Source organism: the organism of the source record quoted next, unplaced genomic scaffold (genome assembly GCF_019419815.1).
Source record: "Pyrus x bretschneideri cultivar Hongxiangsu unplaced genomic scaffold, Pyrus_bretschneideri_v1 Contig35, whole genome shotgun sequence".
NCBI classification, from domain to species: domain Eukaryota; kingdom Viridiplantae; phylum Streptophyta; class Magnoliopsida; order Rosales; family Rosaceae; genus Pyrus; species Pyrus x bretschneideri.
In genome coordinates this window covers 1204711-1231659 of record NW_025999668.1, presented here as the reverse complement: position 1 = coordinate 1231659, position 26949 = coordinate 1204711, and the positions used below count along the sequence as shown (strand labels likewise).

The window sequence follows — 26949 nt, the reverse complement described above, 5'->3', positions numbered from 1 at the left end:
TATTCTTGCAAAATATTAGTCAAATCGGAAATATTTAAGATATCTAATTGAGTTCAAAAAAATTAACGAATACTTTGTTATATAATAAACAATAAAATTTTATCTTGACAATTAAATTGGCAAATTGTTTTAGATTGAATTAAATTTTTGCAAGAATGATTTATGAATTGAGATTGACAAAATAGACAGGTTGGATCGATGAAGTACAATGTGGAGTGAGCCCCACTGTCACATCCCAGCCCCAGGGGGACCACTTCCTGGGCCCGCTCCACCACCGTAACACAATATTGTCCGCTTTGGACCCCGACCACGCCCTCACAGTTTAGTTTTTAGGAACTCACACGAGAACTTCCAGATGGGTCACCCATCATGGGAATGCTCTCGCGCACTACTCGCTTAACTTCGGAGTTCCATGGAATCCGAAGCCAGTGAGCTCCCAAAAGGCCTCATGCTAGGTAGGGATGGGAATATACATTTAAGGATCACTACCCTGGGCGATGTGGGATGTTACAATCCATCCCCTTTAGGGGCCTGACGTCCTCGTTGGTACACACGCGGCCAGGATTAGGCTCTGATACCAATTTGTCACATCCCGATCTAGGGGGGACCATTTCCCGAGCCCGCTCCACCACCGTAGCACGATATTGTCCGCTTTGAGCCCCGACCACGCCCTCTGTTTTGTTTTTGGGAACTCACATGAGAACTTCCCGATGGGTCACCCATCCTAGGAATGCTCTCGCACGCTACTCGCTTAACTTCAGAGTTCCCATGAAACCCGAAGCCAATGAGATCCCAAAAGGCCTCATGCTAGGTAGGGATGGGAATATACATTTAAGGATCACTCCCCTGGGTGATGTGGGATGTTACAATCCACCCTCTTTAGGGGCCTGACGTCCTCGTCGGTACACACGCGGCCAGGATTAGGCTCGATACCAATTTGTCACATCCCGGCCCGGGGGGACCACTTCCCGGGCCCGCTCCACCACCGTAACACGATATTGTCCACTTTGGGCCCTGACCGCACCCTCTGTTTTGTTTTTGGGAACTCATACGAGAACTTCCCGATGGGTCACCCATCCTGAGAATGCTCTCGCACGCTACTCGCTTAACTTCAGAGTTCCCATGGAACCCGAAGCCAGTGAGATCCCAAAAGGCCTCATGCTAGGTAGGGATGAGAATATACATTTAAGGATCACTCCCCTGGGCGATGTGGAATATTACACCCACACCTAATCCCCATTTTTTTGAAAAAATTGGGAATCTCTTTGCATAAAAGGCCTGTATATATAGCCAGGATGTTGAACTCCATGTTTTTCACAATCGATTATTACGAAATACATGAATTACATACCTTGATAATTAGCTGTCAAATATCACATAAATCTCTCTCTTGAGTGATCCTTTGACAATTGGTTTCTCTCTTTAGCCTTGCCCGTTAAAACTCTAATACATGTTTTTCATTAATGGGCACTAGATGAATATGTGTACTATTATAAGCAGAGAGAGAATCCATTTGCTAATAAAATTCATAATTAATCACCACTCATCGAGGTTAAAATATAAAATCAATTCTCACAATTTGCCAAATATCTATTAAACAGAATATATCACACATGAGCCATTTCATATGGGCCACGTCAAAATATTGAAATATTCTTACACTTCACTCTGCCTCCCACACTTGGAACTCTCTCTCTCTCTCTCTCTCTCTCTCTCTCTCTCTCTCTCTCCCTCTCCCTCTCCCTCTCCTTTTTGTCCCTTATTTTCCCCTTTAAAACGATTTGGTTTCTAAGGAATACTTACCCAAAAAGATATTGCTTCAAATTATGACAAATTTAGAAACCAATATTTCAGAATTTTTAGTTTAGTAACCATAACTCTAAAGTGGCCAAGGTCCAAAGATACTCCAATTTCCTCAGAAGTTTAAGCAAAACAAACCAATCCTTTTATTTGTATTAAAATTTTTGAGAAAGCGTGGCAGACCAAAATTAGCTAGTGAGCCTTCGTAAAAAAATCTTGTAGCTGTCGGAGCTTTTAAACCAATCTAAGGAAAAAGTGTCACACACCAAAATTAACAAAAGTAATCTTAAACGGTAAATATATGCTAGGTAATACTACGGTCTAGTAGTATTCCTCTTCACTTGTAAATTAGAAGTCTTCGGTTCAATTCTCGTCAAAGACAAATTTGAACTACATTATTACTAGCTCATTATGAGATTAACCTCACCCCCTCCTTCTTTTTTTCTCCAAACAAACAATATTTACAGGAAGGGAGAGGGAGTGGGTTAAGCATCCCAATAGGCTAGCTATAATAATGTGGTTCCAAGTTTCCTTTGACGAGAATCGAGCCTAAAACCTCTCTTACAATTGAAGAAGGAAACCTCTAGATTTACCCACATCATTACGAGGAACAAGTTTAGTGCAAAACCTAAATATATTGTTTGCAATTTACATTTGATTACACAACTTCATGAATGTTTTTTGTTACGAAAGTTCTAATTTTTTTTCAAGTTATTTAGCTTCTAATTCTCCGACAAATGCTCCGATTAAAAAAATATGATTACGAGACAAAATCGAAGTCAAAGAGGTAGAAGAAGACCTCGAAAGACTCAGAGACTAAGGAAAGACTTAGACTACTTGAATCTAACAGAAGACATGACACAAAATCCAGTGCAGTGACGTTCTAAAATTTATATAACCAACCCCACTTAATGGGATAAAGCTTTGTTGTTGTGTTTAGTTTCTAATTCTGTTAAATGGTCTGTGAACCTATTACAAAATGACGAACAATTTTCATATGAATCCATATCTATCCACCCTTCTCATATACACAAAACATATACAAACTTGCACCCCAAGGTACTGAAAAATCGGAACCAACATAAATTTCGCACCGGAAATGGCCTTAGAATGGAAAATGCATGTGCGAAAATTATTTCCTCAAAACAAATGAGCAATGTTTTTAACAATCCGCACATAATGTTCATCAACCTGCGTTATTCAAGTTCGATAGAGCAAGCATAACACCAGGTAGACCATCAAATAAAGAAGAGTAGAGTTATAGCAATCTCAATATCAATCCGTAAAGCATGCTAGCCGCACCAACCAATGTGGTTTCATAATTCATTCCTGTTTGTGTCAACTCAATTGGAATAACAATGGATTTAAGACGAGCTAAATTATATATTAACTATAAGCCTAAACCAACAAATAAAAGAGTTTAATATCAGAGACGGAGATCGTGGTCTCCAAAAAGGAGATATCAACAGATCTGGGAAAGACACGAACAAAAATCGAGGCTACTTAAATTTGCGGAAACACCGGTTATTTCCACCTCTCAACTCTTATCTATATATGGATGCCGTCTCCTGCAATTCCACATCAAACAGTGGAATGAAGGCAAATCATATTGATAACCCAAACCAAAGATGCAAATACTGCAGATAATAGTTTTGGCAGTAAAAGAGGAGAGAGAATTTGATTTGTAAATAAAAACCATAATGAAGAAAATAAGGTGATTGCATTACCTCTTTGGTCGACTTTGGTCTTCCTCATAGTCCATCACTCCACCAGGTTCGGAGTAGGTCTCCTCGTGCCCCCGGAGGTCAACGTTGGCCTGCTTACAGTGGGGAACTTCTGCCACAACGTAAGTAAGACACATCGACCAACATATCCAAATAACAACAAGAAAAAGACTAATTAAAAATTAGGGTGTTTGTGTGTGGGGTGGGAATAAAGCACTCTTTATCTATGATTATCTATAGCTTCAGAACAGCTCATCAAAAAGGCGTTGTGCACGTTAGGCGCAGATAAATACATCAACTAAAACAAAATAAAAAATCTTCTTTTACCATGCCATGCCATAGTGTCCAAATCAAAAAAATGGAACTTGTCAATTTTATTAGGAAAGAGATACTTGTAGAAGCAATACAAAAAACAAAACTGGATCAAACTGACCTTCATGGAAATCGACTTCTTTACTTCTTCCACCCTATTTTCAACTTCTTTTTTGTGTTCCTTGGCCACTTCAGTCATAGCATCAGCCCACTTAATCTTTTCTTGAATTGAGATAAGAAGATTGTTTGAGGTATCCAACCTAGGTTTTTCACAAAAAAAAAAAATATTATGCAAATACCATCAGATTTATATCTCAAAAAGAAACTTGAAATATCATTAACTTAGCAGCAACATATCAGAAAGCATACTGGATTAAACATGAGAATGCATAACTACGATAAACATGGAACCGCTTTTTTTAATTTGGTAGTGGTTTATATACTCAATATCACATGAAACAATGTTATCAAATTGGTAAGAGATGCTCCATAGCACGAGATTGTACACAACGAAGAGTCAGGAAACATTTATGCAATCAAGGTCAGACATGAATGTTTTCAGATCATAATGCACATGCTTAGGAACCACTTTCTGGACAAGAAGTTGTAAATCTGCATACTGAACGTACAACCAAACAGAGAAACTGCATCAAATTCAGAGATGTTACCAGTTTGACAGTGTTTGAATCATACTCCCAAGTTGTCCAGGTCTCGGATCTCTCCCAGCAGCAAACTGTACCTGCATTTCACAAGAAATAATAGATTCAATACTTCTTAAAGGAAATACACAAAAACCGAAGAGTTGATAGAGGCAAGCGAAACAAGAAGAAACAACACAACAAAATAAAAAAATTGAAGCAAAGGTAGCAGTAAAAAGACACAAACCTCCAAGCATTTTCGCAACTGATCCAGCTTTCCTCTTATTATGCCCTAAGAGAACATATAAAGTAACAATCAGACATCTCCTTCATGTTTTCTCTATCCACTTAAACCTATGCTACACAGATACAAACACAGAATAAAGTACCATACAACAAGGATGGGATAATTAAATAGTATATATCACATAATCACATTACATATATATGTGCAAAAGTTATCTACATAAGAAAGTCAGAAATGAGTTCATAATTTAAAAATACCATGGACACCCCCCATTTTTAAGGAAAAAATTCACCAAAAAAAACCTTGTGCATCTGGATGCATTCGTACACAACACATGTTGCACTATATCCAAAAGTCAAACTTACAAAACATCAACGAATACTGCAAATCTGTATCCGATAACTGTTCTGGTGTTATCGGGTGCTCAGGGCCATATCCTTACAGGATACTCCACACCTGCAATATTTGGAATATCTGGGCTTCATAGACAAAACTAACAGTAACAATTTTCAGGTACTGTCCGATATTCAAAAATAATATTCTTACAAAGGGAAGAACACATTTTATACAGAAATAATAAAATAATCATAGCAGTGTCCTGCCCCACATGCACACACTGAGACAAATTGGCAGGGAGAAGAGTATTTATTTAAATAATAATTTGTTGAAGTTATGATATTCATTCCACAGCCTTCACTAAAGAAACTTTTTTGTCCATTAAAAGATGAATGTTTCAAGGTAGCTGGAAACAATAGAGGTAGAGGGATGAAAGAATAATTACCGAATACATGCACTCATTAATGAGAAAATCCTCGAGCCCACGTACATTAATAACATCTAACTCCTGTATAAGTTGATCATACGGTAGTACCTGGAAAATATTTCAAAAATATATGAGAAAACAGAATGCACGACACAATATGGGACATCTGTGTATATCAAAAACGGATATTTACTCAATAGTGACCTAGACCCCCTCCCCTTCTCTCTCCCCAAAAAGGAAAAAAAAAAAAGTGTAGCTGAATCCTTAAAAGGTTCTAGAAGGCTTTCTCCATAGGCCTTTAGCATAACAATATCATGATATGAGGAATCACTACATTACAAATACTTAAAAAGGTTCTAGAAGACTTTCTTCATAGTCTTTTAGCATAACAATCACATGATATGATCAATCAAATGCATCAGATAATAAGGACCTGTAAGCCCACTATTGTTCTGATTTTAATTGGACCTAATAAGCTTATGGCATTCCATATTTTAAATTAACTTTTCACATCATTCTTTGCAGTAAAAGGAACCATAATCTATTACATTCAGAATTCAATTGGAAACTACAGGCTTTGATCCAAGTGCAACTAAAACAAATATCTGTCCATAAGACTTGTCTAGAAGTGATGACAATTTTCCTCTCCCTTCACTTTTCCTTTATGACGACATATTTTTTGAAGCATGGAAGACATCAAGTACCAAAAGAGACAAGCTCCATATAATCACATTGAAAAACCATACAGCTATTTATGGCTTGGGGGTAACCGTGGTTATTGACCCATAACCGTTTAAGCCCTTACCCACATAACAATTTACCCATTGGGTAACTGTATAAACGGGTATACCCATACCCATAATCGTTTATAAACACGTAATCGTATCCATAACCGTGTACCCATTTAACCGTAACCGCATAACCGTTTATCCGGTTTTACCCGTTTACCCGTTTTTTTAAAGTTGAAAATTAACAAAGAAATTTGTCATAATTTTCTTTTTTGGACAATTGAACGCCATTATAGAAGCAAGTGATTTATTTGATCAATCTCTTGTCAACTAGAATTGAATGATGGAAATTATAAAGCTTACAAATAGTTGTCACAACTCTTCATTTTATTTTAATGAAGAAGTTTTGCCATGCCGAGTACAGATACCACATATTTTCAATCCCAATCCTTAGTGTTTAGACCAACTACTAAGTTTGAGGAGGAACCAGTTATTTGATCGAGAAAAAGTGAATCGTTGATAGAAAAATGTAGCTTGTTTTTCAGGCCACTTGTGGTAAATAATATTTTGTAGGTAGCTTCTGCCTTCTTTAAAACTACCTCTTTAGTGTGGGTATTGTATCACTATGGCCATATAGATACAACCAGAGGCAACTCCATACGCAGGAGGGTATTTTATTGAGCTAACGAAGGTTAATGGTTTTGGAAAGAACCGACATCATGACAAAATTGTTTTGTCGGAGATGAGAGAGAGGCACAGATGAGAGAGAGAGCAGTGATGAGAGAGAGAGGAGCAGCGATGAGAGAGGTCTCGTAGTTTTTAGGGCTTTTTATTTTTATTTTTTTAAATTTTACAAATATTACAAATGGTTAAATGGGTACCTATTTGTAACCGCTGAAAATATCCATAATCACCCATTTATATTTCACTGGTAAACGGTTATACACACAACCTCGTATTTGTTTGACCGGTTACCCATAACTGTAACTGTCAATTTTAAATCAGCGGATAACCGCGGTTACCCATACCCATGAGTATTTTGCCCATCCCTAGCCATAACCATTACTACACAATCAGAGATGTATATCACCAACAACTTTTCATAATATGAGGATTACGCATTTAAGGAAACATACCTTGTTTGTCTCAGCCAGTGTAAGAACAGTGAGCTGCTTCAGCTTTAAGACTTGATCAGGGACCAACTGTGGTAGGCGACTGGCATCACCTGCAGTTTAACTACTTTTCAGTTTCTTAAATTCCATCACAATGCCAAAAGAAGCTTAAATTTCTTTTTTCAAAGAAAAAAATACTCGGGAGTTTATGGGATGGAGTTCTCCTAGCAGTTGACAATATCTCACTGAATGTTAAAAATTATTGAAGTAAAAAGGAAAAGCATAAATGTTATGGAGGGGTACCATCTCAGCCAGAATGCAGGAAATAATAAACGATACAGTAGCAGATTTTAACAAAAGATACAGCGGTAGCTTTAAGAAAGATGTGGCAGTTTAAAATTTCTTTTTACGAGAATATGTTGCTGCCTCATTTATTCATCTTATCAGTGAAAAAGTATAAGATAGTATCTGTGTTTGACATCTCCAAAGAAGCAGTAAGAAACCAAAACTGGTGCTAAAGTGATGACTCCAAGGACGAGCTTGATAGAAGTATACACGGGTAGGTTACATCCTGAAGCTACATTAACACGACAAAAGTACCCACCATGTTAGCACCCAAAACCCCGCCACAAGTACTAGACAAATGAGGCTGCACAATGTATTAAACAATGAGCCAATAGACAGTTCCAACAGTGGCTCGAATTTTGGGATTTTCTCCTTCTGGTTTTTGTTTCCATGTTGCAACAGGGCATATCACTTTGGAGAGCATAATTGTCGACGTTTAAATTTAAGGGCGTCATTACTCGATTTCTTTATCACAAACATGGAAGCGGAAAACAAACATTAATCGATTTGGTGCAAGATGACCAAAGCAATCAAACCAATAGCTAGAGATTAACAAACCCACTATAAAATCGACCAAAACACTGAAGCGAGTTTCGTGTGCTTACTCTTGTAATCACTCCATGTGCCGTGTGCAAACAATCGAAGCAGATCCAGGTACACAGAATTTTCAGTTCCTTCAAGCTGCACATATATCAGAGTCAAAAACAAATGCGTATCAAAATTCATGGTAAAAAAAATTAAGAACCCAGTAACAATCAACAATTTTATTTTTCTCTTTGGCTGCAACAACATTCTTTGCTCACACCCAGAAACTACAACACCAAAAAACATACAGAAAAAGGAAAATTCACAAAATTAAAAATTTAAAAAAATATATGGGAACCTGAAGAACATTAGGTACAGCGATAATCTCCGAAAAGGCGAAAAGGGCAGGGTGGGAGGTGGCTTCCGCGACGAGGGGGCCGAGGGCGGAGCCGTCGAGAGACGAGGCTCGCTTCACGAAGTGATCGATGACCTCCTCTTGCTTTTGCTCAATCTCCATCTCTCAAAACAGCAAAAATATAATTTCAGCGATGAAAAAATTGGAGACAAAACGGTGAAAATTACAGCAGTGGAAAGCTAGGGATTTGGTGGGCTTGAATTTTGGGAAGAGATTGAGGAGAAAATAGAGGGGTTTCGGTTCGGAGAGAGGATCCTAGAGTAGAAAGGTGGCATAGTCTGATTCTATTTGAACCCAAGAGTGGTTAGCGGTCCTAGTTATGTGGCATGGTGTATAGCCGTGGATGATAGTACGGACAATGTAGGGCCCAGCTGATCAACCGCTTAAAACACATCAGACCTAATGATTCTAGCACTTTTTTTCTTTATTTTTAGCTACATCCTGTAACTTAAAAGTCATCATTTTATCTTTGAAACTCAAAATTCGTTTCGTTTTGATTTGAGCTAATTTGGATGTGCTTTTGACATGACTGAAAGTGTTTTTAATGAAAATGTTTTTAGAACCAATCATCAGTAAATATGCAAATAAATTCTGAAAAAATCATTTAAAGTGTTTCTTGAAGAAGCACATAACTATTGCTTCTTGTAGAAAGCACTTTAAGTTCTTTTGGAACCCAAAAATATTTTCTCTAAAAGCTCTTTCAGTCATTTTAAAAATACATCCAAACGATCCCTTATCGACTATCTCTTTTCTCTCTAAAACTTATAGGTCATCACATACACAATACGTGGAACCCAACACCCCATAATATTATGTCATACGTACAATAAATTTGATTATAAATCTTTTTTATGCGTTAACACTTAACAATGAGAGAATATCAAGTTTCATAGATATTGAAAAGATAAAAATATAAAAATGAAATTGATTAGCTTGGCGCACCCAAGTCAAATCCACATAAGTGGCACAATTGACTGACACGTCAGCAAAAAATATAAGACTTGCATTTGCCACATCATTATTTAACAATCAAACTAACGATTTCACTAATAGATTTACTCATGAATGTATGAAATTGAAATAAATGATAAATAAATATACGAGATTGAAGTGTTTTTAAGATAATGCATGAGGTTGTAACAACCTCCAAATCTGAGGGGTAAAATATAATTTACCCTTATATATTATAGGTGAATATATACAGTTAAAGGGTTTAGAATTTTGGAGTTATACATCAAGCTGACGTCACCCATTATTTTAATTTTTTTCTGTCAAGCGGTGTAACATATGTGCAACAAATGGTGAGTGGTCAATAGCAGTTGCAAGGGTGGGCCTCGCTGCAGAAGACCAACGACTCCATGATGTGGCTTGTTGTGAGCTGTTGAATTTTCAATCGCCAGATAATTTGGACGGTTGGATTTTCAACTAAAATTTGACAATGAAGGAGAAGGCAATTTGATTGATCGCATAAGGCGTTGCTTTGCTTGAGGATTAGGTGTGTGTTACTCATGACCCAATCACTAGAAATGAGATGAGGGTACAACAAATGTGGAAGAAAATTCATGCACAATTTGTCGAATAGATTCAAGGCACATCTCGAACCCGATCACTGGATAAGTGATAGGATTTCTACCACATGCAAAAGTAGAGATAAAAACACTTGAAAATACTTGCAAGTGTACAAATAGTTGTAGTATAAATGCTTATGCAAGATTGTTCTCCACATGAATTATTAAAAACAATTCATATTTGAAACTAATTCTTAATTAATTATTTAAACCAAAGTTTGGAAAGAATGATTTTGTGACTTAAAATATTAAAAACGAAGTTTAACTAAAACAAGGGTAAATTACATTTTACCCCCCTAGGTTTGGGTACAATTACAACCTCATACAATATCTTTAATACACTTCAATCTCATACAAAAACTTTTATTTTGTTGCAGTTTCATACATCTGTTAGTTAAACCGTTATTTTTACTATTAAGTGATGACGTGGCAAATGAATGACCCATATATTTGATGACGTGACATATAAAAAATCATTTGTTAACAAAAAGCAATTTAAACAAAAAAAATAAATAAATTAAAACAAAACAAAAAAGGGCACAATCCCCTTTTCTCACCCGAGACCTCCATCACCATTTTCTTCTCTCTCCAATGTCTGTACAGAGTTCATAGATATGTGCAAAGCTGTGGCATTTTCTCTAATTTCTCATCACCTTACTGCTCCAAACCCCTATCACTCTTCCTCAGATCACAGATGATAAAACTTGACCTGAAATTCGAAACCCAAAACCCAGTTGCTTGTTCGTGTTCTGGAGCTCAATTCGAATGACCAAGGTGGAAACTTTCCCAAAAACCCACAGGGGATTGGAAAATCGTGGCGTTTTCTGAATTAGGTTTTTGGAGATTTCTCTATTAGACCATTTTCTCGGGAAAGCTCGGGGCTTTTTCTTTAGATGACTTCTCTCTCTCCTCCGTGTTCTTCGGCTACTAAGTTTGACTATGAAAAATCCACCACCACGACCTATCCCATACAACAACGATGTTAATCCTCCGCCCCTTCCCCCGACAATCCCTAAACCCCATTCGCAGATTTTCCATTTTTTTTTCTGATTCTTCGTCTTCCCCAAATTTCCCTAAAATTTTCTCTCAATTTTTCGCTCTCAATCCAAAAAAAAAAAAAAAAAAACCCAAAAAATTTCCTGCCAAAGCTAAGTTTGTTTCTGAATTATCTTCCCTTTTCGACTGGGTCGTGAGGAGAGGTCGAGATCGAGAGCTCTCTCTGTGCTCATGCCTTTAATTTTAGGTGCAGCCGCCTCTACCGCGACATATGACTAGAAGGCCCATGGAGAAAACCTGGAAAGACAAACCCCGTAGGAAGGAATCGACCTCATCAACGTGTGGCGGTGAACAAAGGATATTCGGACCTGGACTTGTTGCTGCAGCGGTTGGGTGGCAAGGACGATCATCGCCAATGTCGAAGGAGTTAATCGACGCCGTGCCTTGTGTCATGATTTGGGAATCATATATTTGGTTTCAAATTATTGGTTGTGCAATTTTCAACTTTGATAATCTGGAACTATTAGGGATTAAGATGGGGAGATTTAAGAGGGGGATGATTGACATGGTTGTATGGTGTTGGAACCCTCATTTGTCCCGCATCGAACAGAGAGAGAAGATAAGAGCAGTTTGAATAAAAATACCCCTCTATAACTAACATCAAGGCCTTTTGTGATAAAAATCCACACCTGAAGATTATGCAAGTGGTTAAGTGGGGACAATATCGATGTTGTTGGAGTATGCCCTCGGGCCATCGACCTGAAAAATTCTACATATGGGATGGGTGGTGTTGGTGGAGAAAGAAGGAGATGGCGATAAAGGTCTCGGGTGGGAGAACGGGGTGGGCCCCTTTTTGTTTTGGTTAAATTTATTTTTTTGTTTAAATTGTTTTTTATATGCCACATCATCAAATATGTGGGTCATGTATTTGACACTTCATCACGTAACGGTCAAACTAATAGTTTAATTAACGAATGTATGAAACTGCAACAAGATAAAAGTTTGTGTATGAATTGAAATGTTTTAAAGATGTTGTATGAGGTTGCAATTGCACTCAAACCCAAGGGGTAAAATGTAATTTACCCCTAAAACAATTAAAAAATAAGCAAGGTAAGAGAAACAAAAGAAAGCACTTTTTGAAAATCAAGTTGTCAAAGCACCACATTTTTGCTATTACCTTAACAGCCATATGTAGTTCTTCCAATTACTTATGACTTGTACATGCATATTTTGATAATTAGATTTTCTAAAGTATGCTCTACTTGGATACCAATATAGAACGTATATCAAACATGTAATCAATCTGTGGTATTTAGATCAAATACGAACATATAAAACTCATTAAGTTTTTATGAAAATCCTTTGGAAAATCATGCAACCCTTAAAACGTGATATTCATTCTAAGTGAAATTATAATTATTAATCACAAAAACCTTAGTCAATTTTAGGGACAACCCTCCAACCAAAATTGCATTAAATTACTATTCTAAATATCCTAATTATTAAGATAATTAGATAGTTTCAAATACGGTGATTGACACACCCCGACCCGGAATATCCACTAGGACCTCAAATCGAGGCGTGTTGGGCGACACCTGGAAGGTGACGAAGCCATAAAATGTGATAATGTATAAAATGTCAATAAATTAAAATCTAAAAGTGCCTAAGTACACGAGTGCGCGATGAGCGGGTCTGGACCCATTTCACGCGTGATACAGAGTATAGGTATAGTATAGTAAGGTAAGATAATGATTATACCATCATAAAAAAACATATGTACTGGAAAGTGTTACGAATCCTCGTCGATATGAAACTCTGCTGCTAGAACCTGGAGGGGTACAAAAATAGAAAACGTGAGTGAGTGAACAAAACTTTTCAAACCAAAGGTAGTGGCCCATCACCGTAACACTTGTATACTTTCCCAGAAAATAGAATATATATATATAATATATATATATATATATATATATATCTCAATACCATGCTCAAAATAACGAAATTCATAAATATGCCACGCCAAATATCTCAATAACACAAAATAAGTAACCTAGATGAAATAAATTAATATGAAATGGTATGTCAATCGGATCCACTTTTGGTGGCCTGTACGACTGAACTAATAGCTCATCAACGTATTAGTCGGAGTCAGCTCACATGACCTGTACGGCTGAATCCATATCTCATCAATTATTTCATCAGTCATTGCTAGCATATAAGTCGGAGTCACCTAAAGTGATTTGTACGACTTATCCATATTTTATCACATATTTCATCAATCATGGCTAGCATATAAGTCGGAGTCACCTAAAGTGATATGTTCTTCCATATCTCATCACATATCTCATCAATTAGCTCATCTACCAAATCCTGCACAAGAGTCAGAACCACCTAGAATGGTCTATACGACAAGCTAGGTGTAAATAAATACTTTCAAGTGCTACGATCACGTGAAGGCGGTCCTGGCCACGGGCGAAGTACTAACACCAAGGTGCAGGATAATGAGCATTAAATACATCTGCACACAATCATACTCACTACCATCACTATCATCAACATGTACTCACCTGAAGCTTACCTGAGTGTCCGCAACGTCATTTGGCACTTCAAAGCATTCACAATAATTAGGTTCAGGTAATATATATAAGAATATGCCATGATGCAAATCTAAGAATCATGCATTTCATAGTATTCCCAAATTATATAATATGGCGTAGAATATACAATCAATAATGCCATACTCCTAAACTATTTACTTTCATGAATAATTATCGGTGATAAACCCAACTAAACACTAGTTTAACTAACTATCCAAACTGACGATTTCTTACATCAATTTTCTGTTCCTCACACATTGATTTATGACCACATTTAACCACCAATTCATAAAGCTAAAACTCACATTTCCACCAATTTTCTTCACATTGCTCAATTTCCCAAACAAGGTTTTTGTCTCAATTATTGTATCTCACTTATTGTATGGTTGCATTTAACGTCTCGTTAGACTGCCTACGTATCCTAAACAGGGATCAAGCCATTCGTAGTTCACATCAATTATTTGTAGGTAACATGCATATGGATAAACCATGACATAAATTGCTTAATTCAATTTAAAAGTATTTTTGAAATTATCAATCATGTATATATATATATATATACACACACAATAAAAAGGAAAAGATCCACTCACCTGAAGTCCATGTTACAACTTCCTAGCACAACCATCGAGGCGTTCTGAACGATCGGCGCTTAGGAGAATTGTCAAACCACATCTCAAAATTCTTATCAATAGATCATGTAATTTACGTAAAACACATCCTTAAAGATGTTCTAGAAGTATAATGCGGATCTTTAGAAGTTTCGTATCGGAAATCCGAGATGTGGATCTTCCGGATTGAGTTGCGTGGGGTTGTGGACCCTACCATTGATCTTTGATCGAAGGTTTAACTTTTCCCGACCTGGGCCCCCACCACATCTCAGGCGAGATGTGGATGTGACAGTGATTAAGAATTCAAAATTTGCTTACATGATACATAAGTAAATTGAAATTGAATTAATTATGTATAATCATAGTCAAAAAGCAAAATATTATTGAAAGCATGGATAGAAAACACCTTGTAAAAATAAAGTTGAATTGTCAAAAACTCTCTAAGTCGAGTTCTCCAAACAAATGCGTAGTGAACCCTAATGACTAATTAGCCTTATTTACACCATTATAAAATAAAATCATTCCTAGAAAAGGTCTTCTAAAAACTAGAGAACAAAATAAGTTACGAGAAACTAGGAAACAATCTCCTAGATAACTTTGGCTAATTCTATATCTCAATATCCTCATGCATTTCCTTGCTGGTAAATAAGAAGTCAATTTATTTAGTACATGCTTGCACCCTATATAAAACACACATGATTTCTGTGGTTAAGGATGATAGAATTTCTTGTTAATTTGATCTGATATTATGTAGATTGTTCATCTGATCCATTGTTGATGTCAACTATTGTTTCAGTATTTGATTCGCAAGCCAACAATATTATCGGCAAGGCCATTTTCTTTTCTAGAAGACAAGTCTATAATATTGATATTAGATTGGCCTCGCCATTTTCTTCTCTGCAACAACATTTGGCAAGAATTTCAGTTACAAACAGTACAAGTTAAATTCCTTTGAAATCCTAAGAAATCCATTCAAATTCATAGAAACCTATACAAATCTGTCAAATTCATATAGAATCTATTAAAATCCTTTGAAATTTGCCACATATAAAAAGTTTTTAAAAATCCTCTGAAATTCAAGTTGATGTATGTTAAAACCTATTTCTATCCACTGCATACACAAGGCACTTATATTGTGCCGCGTGCACACCACACTTTGTTGCGGTTTTTTTTTTTTTTTGGAAGTTCAGTTGTCCTGTTTGGGTGGGTAAAAAAAAAAAACCGAAAATCGAACCGAGGTTGTAAAAGAAACCGAACCGAATGTGGTTGGTTCGGTTTTGGTTTCTAAGGTTCAAAAATCAAACCAAACTAAAAATATATTAATTTTATTTTATATTGGGTATTTATTTTTTCAGCCCAATTTTCAAACCCAAATGTCTTGAAAGGCAAACTTGAAGCCCAAATATTTTGAGCCCTCTTCTTTTTCTTTTGTTTCTCCCCATATGCTTTGCAAGTGTTTTTAACTATGCATTTTTTCATTGAAATGTTTTAAAGATATTGTATGAGGTTGTAATTGTGCCTCAAACCTAAAGGGGTAAAATGTAATTTACCCCTAAAACAATTAAAAAATCAACAAAGTAAGAGAAACAAAAGAAAGCACTTTTTGAAAATCAAGTTGTAAAAGCACTACAGTTCGCTATTACCTTAATAATTCTATGTAGTTCTTCTAATTACCTATGACTTATACATGCATATTTTGATAGTGAGATTTTTCTAAAGTATGCTCTACTTGGATACCAATATAGAACGTATATTAAACATGTAATCAATCTGTGATATTTAGATCAAATATGAACATATAAGACTCATTAAGTTTTTATGAAAATCCTTTGAAAAATCATGCAACCCTTAAGATGTGATATTCATCCTAAGTGAAATTATAATTATTAATCACAAGAAGCCTTAGTCAATTCTCTAACCAAAATTGCATCAAATTACTTTTCTAAATATCGTAATTATTAGGATAATTAGATAGTTCCAAATACGGTGATTAATAATTCAAAATTTGCTTGCATAATACATAAGTAAATTGACATCGAATTAATTATGTATAATCATAGTCAAAAAGCAAAATATTATTGAAAGCATGGATAAAAAACACCTTATAAAAATAAAGTTGAATCGTCAAAAACTCTCTAAGTTGAGTTCACCAAACAAATGTGTAGTGAACCCTAATGACTAATTAGCCTTATTTATAGCTTTATAAAATAAAATCATTCCTAGAAAATGTCTTCTAAAAACTAGAGAGCAAAATAAGTTAAGAGAAACTAGGGAACAATCTCCTAGATAACTTTGGCTAATTCTATGTTATCTCAATATCCTCATGCATTTCCTTGCTGGTAAATAAGAAATCAATTTATTTAGTACATGCTTGCACCCTATATAAAACACACATGATTTATGTAGTTAAGGATGATAGAATTTTTTGTTAATTTGATCTGATATTATGTAGATTGTTCATATGATCCACTGTTCATGTCTTGTTTCAGTATTAGATTGCCAAGCCAACAATATTATCTGCAAGGCCATTTTCTTTTTTGGAAGACGAGTCTATAATATTGATATTAGATTGGCCTCAACATTTTCTTCTCTACAGCAACATTTGGCAAGAATTTCAGTTACAAAGAGTACAAGTTAAATTCCTTTGAAATCCTAAGAAATCCATACAAATTTATAGAAATCTATACAAATCTGTCAAATCCATTTAGAATCTATTAAAGTCCTTTGAAATTTGCCACATATAAAACATTTTTTTAAAATCCTCTGAAATTCAAGTTGATGTATGTTAAAACCTATTTCTATCCACTGCATACACAAGGCATTTATATTGCGCTGCGTGCACACCACACTTTGTTGCGGTTTGTTTTTGGAAGTTTGGTTGTCCTGTTTGAGTGGGTTTTTAAAAAAAACCGAAAATTGAACCGAGGTTGAAGAAGAAACCGAACCAAATGTGGTTGGTTCGGTTTTGGTTTCTAAAGTTTGAAAATCAAACCGAATTGAAAATATATTACTTTTATTTTATATTGGGTATTTATTTTTTGGGCCCAATTTTCAAACCCAAATGTAGGGGTGGGCACGGTGCGGTTCGGTGCGGTTCCACCCCTAAATTGGAACCGAAACCGAAATATATTAACGGTTCGATTCGGTGCGGTTCCATTTAAATTTATTACTAGAACATTACGGTTCGGTCTACACCGGTTCCGATTCGGTTCTTGCCGGTTTACGGTTCCTAATAATAAATTATTTGAACACCAAATCATTATGCATTCAAATACATCTTCTAAAACTGATTACATAAAGTTGCATACAACACATCTTTTTTAATGCAAATGTCTTTGTTAGTGGCACCAAATCAACAAAAAGAGACAACTAAAATACATATGCACTGGTCAATCAGTCAACAAACAAAAAAATGATGAAGCAAATTGCAGGTTTTCAGACTTCAGAGAGCAAGCAAGAAGCAGCAGCTCCTGTACACAATTTTTCAACCTATTATACCATGACATGTGTGTGTATATATAATTTATTTATTTATTATTAATAAAACGGTTCGGTTCGGTTCGGCCGGTTCTTGGTCATTCGAAACAGGAACCGGAACCGGTTTGAACGGTTCGGTTCGGTTTGGTTTTTCACTCAAAGTTGACTTTTCCGGCCAACACGGTTTTTTTCGGTTTTTTTTTCTTACGGTTCGATGCGGTTTTGCGGTTTGGCGGTTTTTATGCCCACCCCTACCCAAATGTCTTTAAAAGCAAACTTGCAGACCGGATATTTTGAGCCCTCTTCTTTTCTTTTGTTTCTCCCCACCTTCTATTTTCATTTTCTCGTTTCTCCCCATACGTTCTGCAAGTGCTTTTCATTTTCTCATTGTCAAACTGGACAAATTGTGGGGGGCGAATTTGATTGTGTCTCAGTCAGCATAATCACATTGCATCTTTGGACTTTATCGCTTTTATCCCCGTTGTGTAAATAATTTTTTGATTTTCTTATAGTAAGAGATTGCAATTTTTAGCACAACATTTTTTTATCAATTTTCATTTTTTTTATAAAAAATATTCATAAAAAAACTCGAACCTAATCGACACTGAACTAGAAAAAATTGAACCAAAATTGAACCGAATAAAAAAAAATCGATGGAAAACTGAATCGAAACGAACAGTATATTCGATATGGTTTTCGATTTCAGCTAAAACCCGAATTTTCGTGTAAACATATAGATAATATTGTTTGTTAAAAAAAAAAAAAAAAAAAAAAAAAAAGAGGAACCGAACTGAACTAGTGTGTCGTCCGAGAAATACGCACCAAAGTGAGAAGTAAAAAGAAGTCTACGGAGAGCACATCCTAAAAATAAATGCAGAGAAAGAAAGAGAGAGAGAGAGAGAGAGGAGAAAACTTGAAATCTGGAAATGGATTCGCACAGCAACAAAGAAGCAGTTCAAGCAACAAACGACGACGCCTCGGCCAGCAAACTGTGCGCTTTCTGTACCTTTCCACTTTCTGCCCCTTTCGAATTAAGCCTTCCTTTTTTTTTTCCTTAATTTTTGTGAGTCTGCATATATTTTCCGTCAAAATTTGCATTTTGTATGGTACTGTGCGATGAAATTTTCTTTAATTTCTGTTTGGTTGCCGAGAAAATAGAGAGGAAAATCCAATTTTGTGTCAAGAGTGTGATGCTAACTTTGAAGTGACTGTATCGCTGTTTAAAGGTCGTGCGTGAAGAAAGGGTACATGAAAGACGATTATGTCCATTTGTTTGTGAGAAGACCTGTGAGAAGATCTCCGATTATTAACCGTGGTATGATTTAGGTTTACTTGCTCCATAAAAAAATTAGAGTTGAAAGTTCAGTAAAGACTTTTGATTTCCTTTTCTGGCTTGTTTGTGCGTTAAACCAGGTTACTTTGCACGTTGGGCCGCTCTGCGGAAGCTTCTAAATCAGTTTCTTGATGCCGGAGGAAATGGTGGCGAAAAGGGTCATTTGAAGAAGCAGATATTATCACTTGGAGCTGGCTTTGATACAACATATTTTCAGCTGCAGGTAGTTTACTTTTTTTTTTATTTTTTATGGTTGTGGGTTGTGTAAGATTTTGTATTTGGAAAAAATGGTGTTGAAACTACGTCAATCTCGTCCTACTAGCATTGTGGTTGTGAAATAGGATGGAACCCTTTTGAGATAGTTTCAGGAATCAGGAGTGCTTTTTTCCGTACAAATCTTTAGCGTGATTCTTTTTGTGATCTTCTCTTCGTCTCCTACATTCGTGAGTCAATAGTATTATATTAACTCTTGTTTGATTTTTTGGTTGATAGGATGAGGGGAGAGCACCATATTTATATGTTGAGCTGGATTTTAAGGAGGTATGGATTATGAAATGTTCATTAACATTGCATTGATTGTGTTGGCGATAGACACTGACTTTTCTTCGAGGATGCAAACCATCTTGCATTTTATGAATGAATATTTTGTGGATGAACTCAAGCTAACCGACCGTTTTCATTCGGACCAAGAGTTAATTTTCTGCTGTATCTAGTGCAGAGAAATATTATCTTCAATTTTTTACTTTTACTTGCATCTTTATCACACCAGGAATTCAAACTATGTGTTTTTTGTTTGTTAGGTAACTAGTAAGAAGGCCACACTTATTGAAACGTGCAGTCATTTGAGGGACAAAATTAGTGCAACAGCATCAATCTCTCAAGGTAGGTACTCCTGTGTTGACCACATGTGCCTTTGAAGTGCTCTCTTTGATTTTTTTCTTTTCCTTATGTACCTATATGAATTGTGCAAAGTTGCAAACTTCACTGATGCACTTTTAAAACTTTCCTTGCTGATTCCCCTTTATCTTGTGATTGGAAATTTAATTCGTATCTTTAGGAATGTCAGTTATTTTTCATATGTTCAGAATTGAAATATTCAAACCGTTATCGGTACACAGTTATAGTATTTTTACTTTGCAGAGAGTGGAGAAGTGCTCAGTGACCACTACAAGCTACTTCCTGTTGATTTACGTGACATACCAAAACTAGACGATGTTATAGCTTTAGCTGGTATGAATCCGAGGTATGTGCTTACATTAGATCTCAAGATCTCATTATAGTAATTTCAGCACTTCTTTGGAGTTTTGGGTTACTGATTTTTCCTTTTGTGGTGTGTCATTTAGATATCAATTACTGTAGCCTCCCTAAAATATGGTGATGCTTTTTATTGTTAGGGAGACTGTTTTATCTACTATACAAAATATGCATTTGGTACTCGCTAAAAATTGCCTCTTGATTCTTATCAAAGAATAAATTAATAGAAGACCTGTGGATCTTTTTAACATGAGAGACGACTCCCCCTGGGGGGGGGGGGGGTAAGAAATAAGTAGGAAACAAATTTCCCTTGGGAATTAGGTATTAAAAGTAAAAGTTGGAATTGGGTTAACTCCTCATGGAAAGAAATGTGAGAGATCAGGGACCAATCTCACATGCATAGAACATTTGGGAAGAAGTCTCATGTTATAGGGTATAGGGTCTATGCTGATTCTGCTGTCCATCCCATTTGGTGTGGTGAATCCTAGGGAACCTGCAGTATGTTGTTAATGTATTCACTGAGTCTTTCCTTTATTCTTCATATCCTGTTGTTTAAGTTTTTCTTGAGTTAGTGATTAAATGGTTTATTCTAATATTATTATCAGCCTTCCAACTTTTATAATTGCAGAATGCGTTTTGATATACTTGGATCCAGATTCAAGTCGTTCCATACTTAGATGGACAGCAAAAGCATTTTCTACGGCGGTATTTTTCTTATATGAGCAGATTCATCCGGATGATGCTTTTGGGCAGCAGATGATCAGAAACTTGGAGGTCTGTTTTTACTTTCTTCCAGTTTTTCCAGTTCTTTTTCCTTATTTATTTAGTAATTCAGTACTTTTCTTTTAAATTTGATTCACGATGTGGCTTTCCCCTTGGTGTCTTTCTATTGTCTTTGTCGATTCTTTCTAAAAAGATAAAATAAAAATTGAGCCCTTGCAGATCTTCACCATTTTATTATACTTAGTTTTGAATTAATTAGTGATAGATAAAAACTTAAATGTTTAAAAGAATATCAGAAGCACAGGTGTTGGAAGAGTACTCATACAAGAGATCTCCTAATCAAATTACCATTAAAGTGCCAAAACTACACGTTTCAAAACTTAGGTTCTCTGATATACATGACAATTTTGTCTCAGCCTTTGTCTGAGAACAGGGCAGAACCTTGCAATGATTTTGTTTTTTAAACTCTAGCACCTCATGATAGATAAGGTCAGTTGTTCATTGGGAATATGTTTTGGGGCTTTGCTCATGCAACCAAAATAGGTTTTGTAAGTTCCAAGTTCTGTTGTTAATTATAAGGTCCCGTTAAACAAAGGAAGATAATACTTTGTGCAGTGTGATAAACTACAATGAGCATGGGCTATGATGATTTTGTGCTTGCCTCAACTTTTATGCTTGTAGTGTCCATTTAGAGTCTGTTGAGTCCTGTATATATTTTAAATACTCTGTAAATATTAGAAGAAATGTCATTGTGCCTCTCGTTGTGTTTATGGCGGAGAGGAATAATAGGACATTTGAGGACAGTTGTGTTTTGTTTCAGTTACTAGGCACCTGAATTACAGTTATTACTGTGGACTAAATTTTAAATAAATTCTCTTGTTTTGAATAGAATAAATATATAAATCAATCCAAAAACGGATATATCAAACTTGAAGATTGTCTAGGCCACATTGGTCCGGAACTGCTTCTGTTTCATGCTTAATTTTATCTCTTTATTCCTTTAGGGGAAACTATGTTTGCTCAGCACCATCTCATGTTATCTGGAATAAAAATTTGATGTGTAAATAGTATCGTTATTGTTTTGTATTTTCAGAGTCGAGGCTGTTCGCTCTTGGGCATACATGATACACCAACATTACAGGCAAAGGAAAACCTTTTTGTTGACCAAGGATGGCAGGTAGATTGTGTAAATTATATTTAGTACCTTTTGGCATTAAACTATCATATTCTGGATATACTGAGATGTATATGATGATAGCATGAACTAGATAAGCAGGAAATAGGTTGGAACAAATAATAACATGACAACTTTAAGTTTCTCTGAAGATTTAATTCACACCCCAAAAAAATAATGAAGTTTCACATCGTAGGAATTTATGATCACCATTAAAACTTGGTCACCTTCCAAAATCAAGTTTTATGTTTTAGGTTGCTTTTATTTGCATTATGTCCACTGCTGTTTCTATTTCATTTGATTAATCTTCATCCTATATGTATCTTTATTTTTAGTAATGTTGTGAGTTTGAATGTGTGAGGTTTCAGAGGGCTGTTGCCTGGGACATGCTTAAAGTGTACAGTGATTTTGTTGAAGCTCAAGAAAGACGCAGGTATCTCTAATGTGTATCTTGCAAAACTGTTGGTTGTTTGCTCATCTTTGCAGTGACATGCTTCACTTCTTATCTTTCTTGTTACTCTTTTGTTGCGAAGAACAATCATTCTATAATTGAAAATGTTTCTGTAATTGAAAAAGAATACCGATACAAAATCAGTGAACCAGCCATCCACTGAGGGTTAGTAAAATAGTACAGAGGGAATGAACCCACAATACAACCAGTGAACAGAATAACTGTCAAATATAGCCAGACAGCCAGATCCGACATGAAAGGACAATATTCACTTTTTCAATTCCCATCACTTAATTTTTACCAGGAACTTGGATTAGTGTTTATCAAAATTTTCTCCTTATTTAACTGTCTTTTAAGTTCTACAAATCTGTGAAACTGCTTGGCTTTCAGAATATCTTGATACCCATTTTATTCTGCTCTGCTTGAAAAAAAATTTAGATGGTCCAAGCTAACCAAACATGAAGTTATAATAGAATATGTCGTACGGTCGTTAGTACTCATATTTGGATTTCATTTTCTTAACTATCTAATTGATCATGTACCTGCTTAGAAAGCCAGTTCCTAGTTTAATATTTTCATTACATGTACATTCCTAACATATACATTCCTACACGAGTTGAGTTCCATCCGTGAGTACTCCTAAGAATAAAAACTTCAAATTTGGGTTTCGATCCTGAAGGTTAGGAAAGGGGCAAATAAGCGGCTTTTCAAAATCTACTATACAGAAAATTAGAACCCTCTAGACTTTTCTCTGGAAGTCTTTTCCCTGATTTTATGCTTTTTCTTGTTCTTTCTGTTTTTGGTATTCCTATTGCTATTATATATTTGAAAGTTTCTTTGATTTTATATGGTTGTACCAAGATCCTGTGGTAGTGATATTGCTGTACCACCTCTGTTTTCAAAGGTTCTAAAGCTTCTAATTTCTAGGATATAAAGTGCCTCTGCTTTCGTTTTTGTTTTTATTTCTCTGTCCATGCATTTGCTCTTTTTATGGCTCTTTGTCAGCTAACTTGCTATCATTTCTGAATTATTATTGGGATATGTGATGTCTTGTTGATTAGGATTGAACGATTGGAATTGTTTGATGAATTTGAAGAATGGCATATGATGCAGGCAAGTCACCTCTTCATTTATTTTGTTGAGGGAAACAGAATTGTTAGAACATTTTTTGGTAAAAGTAATTTGACAGGGGTTAGTTAAATTGGTCTCCTCCCTGTATTTGTGCGTATGCTTGCGCATGTGTGAGTTTCCACAAGCAGGCACACGATTCATGGGACCGCAGTGAGTCCAGGGACCTAGGTTGTGTGTTGTGTTTCCTTTCAAGTGCAAATATAAGGATGGTATAATGGCACAAGTAAGGGTGTCGAACAATAGGGACTGATTAGAACTCTACAAATTACTAGCTTTATGAGAACCCTAACTAAACAATGAAAATGCAAACTGAATTTAGATTTTTCAATTGAAAGTTTAAATAACTTAAAAATGCAAGAAAGATAAAGATATATGATAGGTTGATTCAGAAATAATTGGAATGGAACTAGGGATACCGATTTCACCATTACTAGTCAATTCCATGAAAGTTAAGTCAAAACGCATTCAACTCTCCAATCTGCAACTAGGGTTCGTTTTACTTATTTATGATCATCCATTTCATGTGTGGTTATGATCAAGTACTCCTAATATGCAACCTAGTTGTGATGTTCAACTTAGATTAGCAAGTAAGAATCCATTAAGAACAAGAAAACTTCAAAGAACCAAAGAAATCACAGGGCAGGATGTATGCATAGCAGTTTCTTCATTCATTCACATGTCTACCAAGATTAAGCATGATGTGTACTATAACCTTGATCAAATAATTCATAAGCAGCCCTAATGGTGATCAAACATTAAGATTAACAAACAAATTAAACTATAAAATCAGTGAATGAAACAAGAACACAGATTGGTGAATCGAATACTTTAACTTAATAGCATGGAATAGTTTTGCAAGGCTACATCGAAATCCCCAGCTATGAACTTAATTACCCAATATGATTACAAAATATACAAATATCAAGAACAACATGAGTGAAACTATAGAAGAAACCCCCTTGAAGCAATTCTGATGTTGAACATCTTCAAGAACAGCGCGGCTGCGTGGTTTCTTCAGTGGTAGCGGATGGTGAAGGGAATTAGGGTTTTGTTTCTGGAAGAAATGCCAAAGAAAGAGAAGAGAGAGAGCTCTAGGCGACCCCCAAGGGGGCTTGTTGTAAAAGTGGCTGAAACTCTCAGTTTTATAAGGTTAAAGAGGCTGTTACAGATTGCCAATACATCCCAGTAATTGGGCATTTAATTCCCACGTTTTTTTGCTGTTATTGGTCTTATAAAGAGCCATATTCATCACCATATTCAGTTTCCACTTTTAATTCTTTGTCTGCATCAGCATCCTTATTCAATTCTCCACTTTTAGCACCATTTTGCCTTATTTGTCCTCAACTGAGCTCCAAAATACAATTAGCTGCACACTAAAACAAAAGAGGGTAAAATGCAACTAGTTTAACTCAAAAATATCACAAAGTGACTAGGAATGGATGTTATAAATGTATGAAACATATAAGTTATCATTGCGTAGGGCTAGACGCAACGATTGCTCCTTTGTCTGGGAGGCTGGATCGTGCCACCTGTACCGCCCTATCAGAAAATGCCGATATGATTTGGGTCATCTTTATCTCTCTCCTCTAGTCAGGGGGCAGTGAAGGATTTATTGTCATATGCTCATTGATATTATCATTAATTTTTCGCTGAGTATTGTCCCAATCTTCTGATTTTCAGGAGCACTACTGCGTAGCTTATGCAATCAATGATGCACTGGTATGTCCATATGCGACTGAAATCCTGGGATGCATATCACACATATGCGTTTTACAGTCTACGTTTTTTCATGGTTATATTCTGTCACGCAAGACCGACCCAAATAACTCGAATAATCTTTTGGAATATGAACAAATATAAGATCCAAATTCTCATTTAGCCTACCTGATGGTGAACGAGAACTCGTGGTAAAAAACTGTTAACATTTTCACTTGTCTTTCCTCATATGTTTCAGGGTCTGTTCGGTGATTTTGGGTTTCTTAACCGCCACCACGTCCACCAGCAGCCTCAGCCGCACGTGCTCAACCCCTCCTCGTCAGCATCACTATGAAAACACGAGAGACTAGACCATACTGCCATGCCATTACCAAGTCTGGTTAAACAAATGCATCAGAGGAGCCCATCCAACTGCACGTGGCGGCCCTACTTCCGGGAGGGGGAGGTCTGTCAGGTAAACAGATGGTCTCTCTAAGGATGTGAAGTCTCAACTATTAATTACTCTCTCAGGCTATAATATCCAAAAAAGGTGATGAGCCATCTATCTTCGTGTGTTAGTTTTGTTTTGATTCGAAAGAAGATAGATCCTTTTTGGTTGTTCCTCTTTGTGCTAGCTGTTTGGCAAAGAAACTTGGTGGGGTCCACCATAGCACCCAAAAGTATGTAATCTCATCGGCCTTCTGTCCTGTGGCTGTGGGGCAAAAGGCCATGTGAGGCGGGGGAGAAAAATAAAATATAAGGATTTGGATTGGTTGGTTGGTCCTTTTTTCCTATTGGATTTCCCTATTCTTTTATCTTCTTGCTTTTCTTTCCTCTATTTTCTTGTTTCTGGATTGACCGTTATGTCATTGGCTTGGAAGCAGGGTTTAAAATATTAGTATCGGTGAAAATATCGATTGTAAATTTTTGTAAATATCGACGGATATAAGGTGAAGTTTAGATTTCACATTCCATTTTCATATCTTTCTTTGATTTTTTTTAGATATTTTCAAAGAAATTTCACGTTATCGAAGAAATTTATCATTGCTTGGAAGGTAGTGGAAATTCGATGTCACATTTTCGTGTGCGTCAGTCTTGTGCCAGCACAGGACACAGGACAGGGGACGAGATTGATTTGACCAGAAGCACACTACACACTGAGGGCAATACTGGTTCGGACTCGCAGTAGTCAAACTTAATCAATGCCCCAAATCTGAATTTTCTACCAGTTTTTTAGTCTCATTGTTTTTACAAGAGAGATTATAAGCAATGATATTTGGCGCTTGTTTGGTACACATAGATTGTAATGAATAATCCGCTAAACTAAAGGTAG

General features: G+C 36.1%; 2 protein-coding genes and 1 long non-coding RNA gene across 6 annotated transcripts; 1 reads left to right on the top strand and 2 right to left on the bottom strand.

Moving 5' to 3' along the window:
- Positions 1 to 3043: 3043 nt before the first annotated feature.
- LOC103933371 (COP9 signalosome complex subunit 7) lies at positions 3044 to 8740 on the bottom strand. Of its 3 annotated transcripts, none has more exons than XM_009343059.3 (9): positions 8553 to 8740; positions 8275 to 8350; positions 7349 to 7437; positions 5503 to 5592; positions 4722 to 4766; positions 4505 to 4575; positions 3958 to 4096; positions 3528 to 3633; positions 3044 to 3368 (listed from the first exon to the last, which is right to left on the bottom strand). In XM_009343059.3, exons 1-8 carry the CDS (start codon positions 8709 to 8711, stop codon positions 3562 to 3564), a joined length of 741 nt encoding a protein of 246 aa, XP_009341334.2. In that variant the 5' UTR covers positions 8712 to 8740; the 3' UTR covers positions 3044 to 3368; positions 3528 to 3561. The 3 variants fall into 3 exon arrangements, with proteins under 3 accessions (XP_009341334.2, XP_009341332.2, XP_009341333.2); XM_009343057.3 differs by having other exon boundaries at positions 3528 to 3616; XM_009343058.3 differs by having other exon boundaries at positions 3528 to 3636; positions 8553 to 8739.
- A 9910-nt stretch (positions 8741 to 18650) lies between these two features.
- Positions 18651 to 26408, top strand: LOC103944865 (leucine carboxyl methyltransferase 1 homolog). Of its 2 annotated transcripts, XM_048591811.1 has the most exons (13): positions 18651 to 18705; positions 18748 to 18846; positions 19082 to 19170; positions 19269 to 19411; positions 19681 to 19728; positions 19989 to 20070; positions 20329 to 20431; positions 21048 to 21216; positions 22259 to 22342; positions 22708 to 22772; positions 23852 to 23903; positions 25602 to 25640; positions 25876 to 26408. In XM_048591811.1, exons 2-13 carry the CDS (start codon positions 18782 to 18784, stop codon positions 25969 to 25971), a joined length of 1035 nt encoding a protein of 344 aa, XP_048447768.1. In that variant the 5' UTR covers positions 18651 to 18705; positions 18748 to 18781; the 3' UTR covers positions 25972 to 26408. The 2 variants fall into 2 exon arrangements, with proteins under 2 accessions (XP_048447768.1, XP_048447769.1); XM_048591812.1 differs by having other exon boundaries at positions 18699 to 18846.
- On the bottom strand, positions 24783 to 25942 carry LOC125480730. The gene is made up of 2 exons (XR_007261008.1): positions 25806 to 25942; positions 24783 to 25664 (listed from the first exon to the last, which is right to left on the bottom strand). It is a non-coding gene; the product is annotated as an uncharacterized LOC125480730 (long non-coding RNA).
- Positions 26409 to 26949: the final 541 nt, after the last annotated feature.

Bases quoted from the DNA above. Each gene is read 5' to 3' on its own strand.
- LOC103933371 (XM_009343057.3), bottom strand. From the start codon at position 8,711: ATGGAGATTGAGCAAAAGCAAGAGGAGGTCATCGATCACTTCGTGAAG. The intron at 7,438-8,274 runs GTAAGCACACGA...GTTAAACTGCAG, and splicing joins CACATGGAGTGATTACAAGA to GTGATGCCAGTCGCCTACCA. The intron at 4,576-4,721 runs GTTTGTGTCTTT...TGTGAAATGCAG, and splicing joins AGTTGCGAAAATGCTTGGAG to GTACAGTTTGCTGCTGGGAG.
- LOC103944865 (XM_048591811.1), top strand. From the start codon at position 18,782: ATGGATTCGCACAGCAACAAAGAAGCAGTTCAAGCAACAAACGACGAC. The intron at 19,729-19,988 runs GTATGGATTATG...TTTGTTTGTTAG, and splicing joins TTGAGCTGGATTTTAAGGAG to GTAACTAGTAAGAAGGCCAC. The intron at 20,071-20,328 runs GTAGGTACTCCT...TTTACTTTGCAG, and splicing joins AACAGCATCAATCTCTCAAG to AGAGTGGAGAAGTGCTCAGT.